The 8,884-nt window shown below is 33.5% G+C and overlaps 2 protein-coding genes across 2 annotated transcripts; both read right to left on the bottom strand.

Moving 5' to 3' along the window:
• Nucleotides 1-2,557: 2,557 nt before the first annotated feature.
• LOC107915502 (cellulose synthase-like protein G2) lies at nucleotides 2,558-4,152 on the bottom strand. The gene is made up of 4 exons (XM_016844654.2): nucleotides 4,068-4,152; nucleotides 3,862-3,998; nucleotides 3,407-3,754; nucleotides 2,558-3,318 (listed from the first exon to the last, which is right to left on the bottom strand). Exons 1-4 carry the CDS (start codon nucleotides 4,150-4,152, stop codon nucleotides 2,845-2,847), a joined length of 1,044 nt encoding a protein of 347 aa, XP_016700143.1. The 3' UTR covers nucleotides 2,558-2,844.
• On the bottom strand, nucleotides 4,074-5,652 carry LOC107916051 (cellulose synthase-like protein G3). The gene is made up of 4 exons (XM_041101971.1): nucleotides 4,992-5,652; nucleotides 4,798-4,887; nucleotides 4,549-4,686; nucleotides 4,074-4,470 (listed from the first exon to the last, which is right to left on the bottom strand). Exons 1-4 carry the CDS (start codon nucleotides 5,622-5,624, stop codon nucleotides 4,225-4,227), a joined length of 1,107 nt encoding a protein of 368 aa, XP_040957905.1. The 5' UTR covers nucleotides 5,625-5,652; the 3' UTR covers nucleotides 4,074-4,224.
• Between the last annotated feature and the right edge of the window lie 3,232 nt (nucleotides 5,653-8,884).

The raw sequence follows: 8,884 nt of genomic DNA, 5'->3' as shown, positions 1-8,884 counted from the left end.
CTTAATTTCGCTTATTAGAAATTTGGGTGTTACACACTCATATCATACCCATACATCACTTTCCATTCACAATCAAGTTTTTAAGCACAATGCATAACAAAAAAGAATGTATTTAGGTCTAGAAACACAACACCATAAACCACCCAAAACAGGTTACAAAATCTTACCTAAATTCCTTTATCTTCAATAGCTTAACTTGTCCAAACGCTAAAGCCTCATTTATCCTAACAGATAAGCATGACAATCATTTACCCATTAAACTAAACGTGTTCAAACCTTAAGAACCCATAATCCATAATTATATAGAAACCTTTAAGAGTTCTTACTCTACTTGTTTCTTCAATACACGACTACAGAAAGGTGAGCCAACTTACCAATTCCATAATTTCTCAACCACCAGACTTCAATTCACACGACTATTGTGACATGCAAAGCTTCTTTCAACTACATTCTCTTCTTCTTCGGAGCGACTGGAGAAGATGATGCTTTGCAGAGAAAAATTTGTAAACAGAATTGAGAAAATTCTGTCTCCACAGACCTATATAAATACTTTTTTGGCACGATCTTCAATGACCATCTCAACCATTCATCCTTAATCAATTTGTCTCCCACTATGGAACTAGTCGGTTCCAATCTAACTAAACCAGAATTGAAATCTAACCATTCTTAACCAACCACTTAAATTCATAAATATCTCAATAGAGCCAACAAATTTCTATTTTTATGCAACCAGCTCCCCAACTCTTCTTTAAATTCGAGTCATGAGGAGAACTGGGTGTGACACTCCTATTCTTCGGAATAATCGAATAAGAAAATGAGAAGAAATTGTGACACTCCCCTACATGGTCTTCCAACCTCTATTAGCCTATCATCGGTAATCATTATGTCTCCCATGTATGGAACTGGTAGGTTCCATCTTAACCAAACCAGAATTGAAATTTAACTAATTGCTCTTCAGGTGCTAAAATTCCTAAATCTCTCAATAGGGTGGTTCGCCAACTCATTATCTAATTCCATTCATTCCCAAATCCTTTATCATCAGGTCCTTAATGAAAATTGAGTGTGACATGCAACGTCAACCAGATAGTTTGAGAATTTTACAATTTGTTCTTTATTTGACCTTGAGTTATTTAAAGAGCTTTTGTAATCTCTTATAAGGCTCGTATATGATTGTATAACATGTAATAATGATGTTTTGAACTTAAAAATATGTATTAACTATTATATTGAAACATAATTCGATCATAGTTGTTTCGGCAACAAATGTGACATCTCATAGCTCAGACTCGACGATCTGGTCGAGTATGAGTGTGACAACCGAGCTGGTTTGTGATATTTATAATAATAAACTTTTCCCGAAAGGTACCTATAACATCTCATACCTGACCCGATCGCTGAGTCTATGCTATAAAATGCTACATTCGTTGTTAGAGCAACTATAAACTCAATTCCATATAATTCTACAATTTATATGAGCTGTTATGCATAATATGTAGTCATGGCATGATATGTATCAATTCTAAGTTTAAATAAGCTTACGAAAGCTCTTTCAATAACCTGAGACTATAAATAGATTAAAATGTAAAATTTTTAATGTTGAACCAGATTGACGTCATGACTATAAAAGAATCAAGTTAAAATTTATAAAATACATTAAAATACATTAAGAATTTGAAAAAGCAAAAACTTGCAAATTCAATAACTCCCAATAGCTAACCCACATTTATCGTTCATCACCGTTGTTACCGTAATTTTTCCTTCACCTTCAACTGTCATCTCTCCATCATCATCTAACGCCATTACCATTTTCATCACTGCCACTAAGCTCTTGAACCAAGCTCCACCTCCAGTATCCTCAGCAAATACCTCAATGTTCATCACTCGCAAAACACAATCGATCCAACCCAGCACCACTCATCGCGCAACGCCACCAATCACCTTACCCGGTTCCCAACCACCATCGGCATCTTCATTGCATCAACAACATTTAATTTCAATTCACTAATTTTTCATTTTAATTAAGAGTTTATAGGTTCAATGTTTAAGGGGTCAAATTCAGCGTTAACCACTGTTCGTCATTATTTATTTTTTACCAAAAAAAGCCTTATCTTTTCTCATCTTCGTCTACTTTAATAGTCATACAGTAGGCAGAGGTTAGCAATAAACATTTACTGATTTTTTTCCTGAGAAGATGGAGATAAGGAAGATGGATGAGGAAGGGGAGGGAAAGATATAATATTTTTTATTTTTTATTTAATTAAAAATAATACATGTTATAATCTGATTAATTTTGAAAATCTTTTTAATATTAGTTAATGGTTGAACTAAAAATAATAATGGAATAATAGTTTAGGTACCATTTAAAAATAATAATACTTAAATGCAAAAAAGGCTGTAGCTTTAGGGGCATTTTTTCATTTAAGCCAATCACCAAAACTTAATAGTTTAGGGACAAATTTTTCAGTTTTGGTAAAAGCAGAATGATCATATTGTTATTAATTAAAATGGCAAAACTAAGATTTCAATTTTTTTAAAGTTGATAGATTAATTTTTGAATTAAACCAAATATTTTTCCACCGTGCAACCAAATTCTGCTCCACATATTTACTTCATAACCAAGTGTACATAGATTATAAACTAATGAATATTAATTCATATGGCATACATGTTGGATAAATTCATGAAATTAAAGATTTGGCATAATTTAAATGGGTAATATCTCAAGTGATTTAAGCATTCAAGCCATAAATAGGAAAAAAACAAAAGAAGAAGATATATATAGCATAACTCCTTGAAATTCATTGCATATTTACTTTAAAATCTGCTGTTGGTTGCCGAAGTCGTTTACTGCTTCTCCTTTTTGCTCCTTTTCAATAAACCTTGAATCATGGGATAGCTAAGAGCCATGATAAATAAGGAGAGAAAAATCTGCCCAAACATCTCTTCATAATTTCTTCTTAAGATAATTCCTCCTAATCCACCAATGAAACACGCCATATTCAAAATAGCCAGAGCTGACAAAGGAATCATGAACATTGTTGCCCCTTGGAAATCAAATTCACCCTTTTCATATTTTTCCAGTTTGTCTTTGTCCACTGCTTTATTTGTTAACCTGAAAGTTGTTTTCTTTATTCCCGACCATTTCATGAATACGTCTAAGCATCCAAAACAGCTACCTGAAACTGACTTTATCACCCAAATTCTCTGTTCATTCCACCATGTCAATGTTGTGCCTCCATCAGATAAGACCTCATGCAGTTGCTGTCCTATTGCGGATAGATAAACTGTCGAAAAAACCACAAACCACGGGCTTAAAACCTGAGATTAAGACCAAGAGTACATGTTAAAACTCATTATGGCAATTCATACTAACGAAAACTTAAAGGTTTTTCATTTTTGAGTTTACCTTGGGGTACAAGGGAATGCCATTCAGGAAGCATAATTGAGGAATTATGCCATATATGAGGAATGCAATGGCATACAGGGGTTGGTAAATGAAATATCCGTAACACATGCTTTGTAGGATTGACATCCTCGAGACACCGTACGAGAGAGGACTGAACCTTGACAGACCGATTTGCAACAAATCAGAGCTCCATTTCACAAGTTGAACCAAGGCATCCTTCATATCAATAGTGGTGCAACCCAAGAAACATGGCCTGGTCGGACAAAAATACACTGAAGTCCACCCTCTGCAGTGCAGCAGGTAACCTGTAAATGTGCTCTCCAACAGGCTTTCATAGGAGAATCCTATCTGTATACCGAACAGTCATTTCTTTCACCATCATATATTCATTTATTTGGTACCTAAAAACCAAGCTCTACAAAGAAACTTTATATTAATGGAGGGTATATACTTGCCTCTTCACCCCATTTTGTGTTTCTTTCGTAGTTACACGAGGCCAAAAGCTTGGCCTCTTTTAAGATGGCAATTTCTTCTTCACTGCTAAACTTCATCAACTCACCAGAAGTCCTTTGAGCCTCAGAGGGATGCTTGTCTAGCATTAACAGTAAAATTTTAGTATGTACTCATGTTTGTGAACTTGAATAAAGAAACCGCTGCGTACCTTCACAATTAGGACTTCCATATAATGCCTTCCTCTTTAGGTAGAAGCTGGTATCCGAAAGAGATGGCCCTCGAATTCCATCCATTCCTTGCCATTTTATCTGATTTCAGAGAGCATTAAAAACTGTTTGCAACTTCCTATTAACTACTAACTATTGCTATATTTGATTTAAAACAGTGAAAGAATTTACCCTGTAAGCCGATCGGGCTTGGTTATCGTATATGTCATTCTTGCTAATATTGTAGAACATTTGCGGGAATTGAACGAAAGCTAGAGATGGGGACATCTGAGGATCAAGATGAAAGCACATCGCTTGTCTAGCAGAAGTAGGGTCATTGCAGTACATGTCACAGTCCAATACTAAGAGGTAAGGGCCATTACTAAACTTCTCCGAAACTCGAAGCTAGCAATAATATTGGTATATTAGCAATCAAGTTCAAGTATTGTATAGTGCAAGAAGTACAAAGCATCAATAACTTACAAGGGCGTTGAGAGCGCCGGCTTTGAAACGATGAGGTTTAGAAGGTCGTCTTTCGCGTGAGACATATACAAGGAGAGGCATCTTAGTACTTTCTTCATCGTTCTCGTTATCATCCATATAGGTGTCTCCATGTATGATCTGCAACAGGATAGCCATAATCAAGAACATTAGTAGTTTCACTGATGCTCTCAGGCTTGATCTACTAATCAAACAAACGTGAAAACCGAACTGGATATATCGATTGCATACCTCAGCATGAGCAGGCCTGTCAAATACAACATAATTGCTTGCATCTTCACAAATTTTCTCCACATTTCTCTTAAACAAATTGTACTTCATCTGCAGAAATGATCATGGAGTTACATATAAGAAATTATTCAAAGGACTCTCTCAAATAAAATAAAAACAATAACTGTTTTAGTTCAACCAGTTAATCAACTTACTTCAAGTTCATCTTTCTTGGCACTAAATTCATCAGTAATTGAAAGTTCTTCATACTTGGCTAAAGAGAAAAAAGCCTCTGGGCACCTAGTTTTGATTCTATACTTCATACAAAATGGAAGCCAACGTTTACTAAATGCAAAAGCTTCCTTTAGAGCATACAAGGTAATATAAGATCCCCCGTCATCGGAAAGATACACCGCTAACTTCCCTGGCGGATAATCGAGTGCTAAGGCCGATATAATAGTGTTCATAACCTCCATGGTCGGCTCCTTTCGCGGATCAGCAGTGCAAACAAACACATCAAGCCCCTCCAAATTCATGTTAGCAGGAATTTCATCGATCGAGACAGTACGCGACAGAGGCCGCCAACGAAAGGCCTGAGTGAGGCACCAAATGAAAGTGAAAATGATTTCAGAAATAGTGATGAGAGCCCATGATAAAGCTGGCAAGCTATTTCCATTGAAGAAATGTGATATCCGGTAGTACAGCAACAACAGTGTGACTGTGAAGTGGAAGAGAATGTGAAGCCTGTTGGTGATGATACGGTGTGTAAGAATGGTGCAGCTATGAAGAACTTTTATGGAAGCCATATCTTCTTTATCGTATGAGCTTACCAAAGCAACCGTTTCCATTGTTCTTATAACACTGCCTCACTAAGCCTATATATGTTTTCTCTTATAATTATTCCGGAAGGTGTCGTTATGTTTATGTTTCGTCTGTATTTATTCTATCCTCAGACCAGGTATATCTCATTTTCTAGTTTTGAGTTTTATATCTACTTAATTCTATTTATAATTATTGGAATATATATTATTTGTATACTTTTAAACTAAAAAATATTGCCACAAACCTTCCAAATTGCTCTCATAATTATGATTGATAAAACAACTTATTTAAGCTGACATTGTTATATAGGCATAATCTAATTAGTATAGAGGTTTATAGTTCGGATTACAATGTTTTTAGTATATATAAATTTAATTCAAATCACGACAAGGTTCAATTAAGATTCGGTGATGAATGGTGATTACTCACATGAGCCAAAGCCAACGACAAGGTTACTCATACTTGGATAAGCTGGATAATTTGATACGGAGAACTACTAAGGTCATCATAGTTTAGTCCTTCAACCCTGAAGATAATTATAAAGTAAAAAGAAGATAATTTGCATTTTGGAAATATTAAATAAAGTTGTCATTATTAACGAACAATGCAGGAAATAAAAATATTTTATAATATTAAAATATAAAACCTTCCTCATCCACATAAAAACCAAGCATCTCAATTATCACTCAAGGCGGCATTGAAATCATCCCTTATCTTTGTCTGCAATCGCTAGAGCCAAATGAAATTAATATAACGAGGCTTTTTTAGCGTCGAAGTCAAAATAATAATTTGAAAGGAATTCAGATATGCTATGAGAAAAATGTAGTAAAATATTAAAAACAAGATGAGAAATATAACATGGACACAAATATGGGAATGCATTAATAAATAACAGTAAATTATTAGCATTATTGACATTTCCATTGCAAGGAAAGTGGAAGTATAGAAAGAGGGAGTACAAATAAAAATTGGAGGATAGTTGATAGGGAAAAAAAATGAGAAGAATGAAAATAGAAGAGATATAATTTTCGCCCTAACATATAAAAAGCCAATTGTTCTAAACTGGACTGTTGAAAGGAGAGAAAATGAGAGAGGAAAATATGTTAGTTTAAAATTATGTTTTTTTAAGAAGATTCATTTTTTTTTCTTCTCATTTTTCAACTCTACCAATCAATGGATGGAAGAAAATTATTTTTTTTTCAATTTTTCTATCTCTCCTACCAAACACATATGGAAAGAAAAATTATATTTTCCATGTTTCCAATTTTCTTTTCACTTTACCAAACATGACCTTAAGAAGATCAATTGGTATGGAGCACAGAACACACCGACAAATATATAGTATGCAATGGGTAGAAATTCTTACTTAAAGGAAAATTCATCTACTATGAGAAATGTTTATCGTATTTTATAAGATACACTCAACACCCTTTATAAAATAATATGGAATATTATAGTACTGGCAAAAATACACATTACTATTTAGAAATTTATACATAACTATGTTATTACTAAGCACAATTTATGTATTAAACATATTGTTTTTTATCTTAAATACCCACGCTATTAAGACATAACTAAAAATGCCTTCCATATGGTGTAGGATTGTGACATTGTAGGTCAAATTTAAAGAAAGTTGGGAATTGGGTGGCCCTCGGAGTACAAAGCATACAAATCTGAAGGACATGTTAACTTTCTTGGTAGGGTTAACCATAGTTTAACCGATGAGAATGTCCCTACATCATTCCCAATGAGTAGAATGTCACTGACATATAGAACAAGACAAACCACCTTTCCATCCGTAGCATATTCATAAACACAAAGTTCATCAACCTTTGATCACTTGATTAAATCTTTGTTTCCATGATCAGTATGTTTGCTTAAGTGCATATATGGATCTAAGTAGTTTGCAAATTTTATACTCGTTTCCTTTAGTTATATATCCAATAAGTTTCATAATGTAGATGATTTCTTCAAGATAGACGTTCAAGAACATTGTCTTGACTTCCATGTTAGATCTCGTAATTCAGAGCCGCCGTAATGGATAATAGTATATGGATCAACTTGAGAATGGCAATTGAAGAGAAGATTTCCTCATAATCTATACCTTTTTTTTAGTATACTCTTTTGCCACAAGTCTTACCTTATAAGTTTCAACTTTTCATTCCACATTTCTTTTCTTCTTGTAAATCCATTTAGACCCTATAAGTTTTATCCTTTCTAGTAAGTCTACGCTTACACCCTGAAAGTTAAATTAAAGCTTTTAATCTGTGATTCGATTTGTGTTACTCAAGCCCACACTCGAGGTAATTTATGGTTCAAGAATAACAGAGAAGGTCGTTTAGTAGAAAGTTGTAACGACCCAAAAGTCAGTGGGTTAGAAAGAGTGGTTTTCGAACCCCGTTTCTGTAAATCAGGACCGTAAATATTTATGGAATTATATAATAAGTGAACTTAATTTCAGTTGAGTGATTTTATTGAATTATTGCTTGATTAAGGTTTAGGGACTAAATCCCATAAGTGATAAAAGTGTGAATTGTTAGGAATTTATAATTAGAACTTAATGTAGAGGGATTAAAAATTATTTATACCTAAAATATATATATGGCCAGCTAAGGAAGTATGTATGTATGTTTATATTATAAAACTTAAGTAATTAAAAATTATAAAATGAAAATGTATTAAATTAAAGAAAAGATAAAGGCTTGGTGGAATGAAAGAGAAAGTATTCTTTCTCTTTTCATCTTCAAAGCTTCTAAACAAATTAGGGAGAAAATGAGACGAATGGTTTAGGATTCCTATAACAACCTATTTTTCAATGGTTTCAGAAACAGTAGTTTCAGAATCACAAATCTAACGAATAAGTTCATAAAGTTAGTTATACAAGTCAATAATAATTTTTATATTGAATTTTGAGTTGATTAATTTTAATTAATTAAATTAATGGTTAGTATAAGTGGTTTAGTCCAAAGGTCAAGTGGTTTTTGTAAATGAGGTATTAGGACCCCATTTTTGTAATTTAAGGCCATAAATATTTTAGTAAATATTTATAGAGTTGTATTATATGTGAATTGAGGTTTGGTCCGATAATTTTGACGATTGGTTGCTTAATTAAGGTAAAAGGATTAAATTGTAAAAGAGGTAAAAGTTAATTGCTATAGATTTAAAATTGTAAAGGGGCCAAAATGGTGATTAAACCATGGTCAAAAGTCCAAGTGGTGGTTGATATGGTTAATCAACTAGCCTTTGGGCTATTTGCCTATTAAGTCCTTATTAATTTAGGATT

Source organism: Gossypium hirsutum, chromosome D10, assembly GCF_007990345.1.
Source record: "Gossypium hirsutum isolate 1008001.06 chromosome D10, Gossypium_hirsutum_v2.1, whole genome shotgun sequence".
NCBI lineage: Eukaryota > Viridiplantae > Streptophyta > Magnoliopsida > Malvales > Malvaceae > Gossypium > Gossypium hirsutum.
Note: the sequence above shows the minus strand (reverse complement) of the source record. Positions and strands in the feature narration are given on the sequence as shown.

What these genes read in the sequence shown, in the direction of transcription:
- LOC107916051 (XM_041101971.1), bottom strand. Translation starts at nt 5,624, where the DNA reads ATGGAAACGGTTGCTTTGGTAAGCTCATACGATAAAGAAGATATGGCT. An exon ending in CCAAGAAAGATGAACTTGAA is followed by an intron (nt 4,888 to 4,991) that starts GTAAGTTGATTA and finishes TCATTTCTGCAG; the next exon opens with ATGAAGTACAATTTGTTTAA. An exon ending in CCGGCGCTCTCAACGCCCTT is followed by an intron (nt 4,471 to 4,548) that starts GTAAGTTATTGA and finishes TATTATTGCTAG; the next exon opens with CTTCGAGTTTCGGAGAAGTT.
- LOC107915502 (XM_016844654.2), bottom strand. Translation starts at nt 4,152, where the DNA reads ATGGATGGAATTCGAGGGCCATCTCTTTCGGATACCAGCTTCTACCTA. An exon ending in ACACAAAATGGGGTGAAGAG is followed by an intron (nt 3,755 to 3,861) that starts GCAAGTATATAC and finishes TTCGGTATACAG; the next exon opens with ATAGGATTCTCCTATGAAAG. An exon ending in GCATTCCCTTGTACCCCAAG is followed by an intron (nt 3,319 to 3,406) that starts GTAAACTCAAAA and finishes TCTTAATCTCAG; the next exon opens with GTTTTAAGCCCGTGGTTTGT.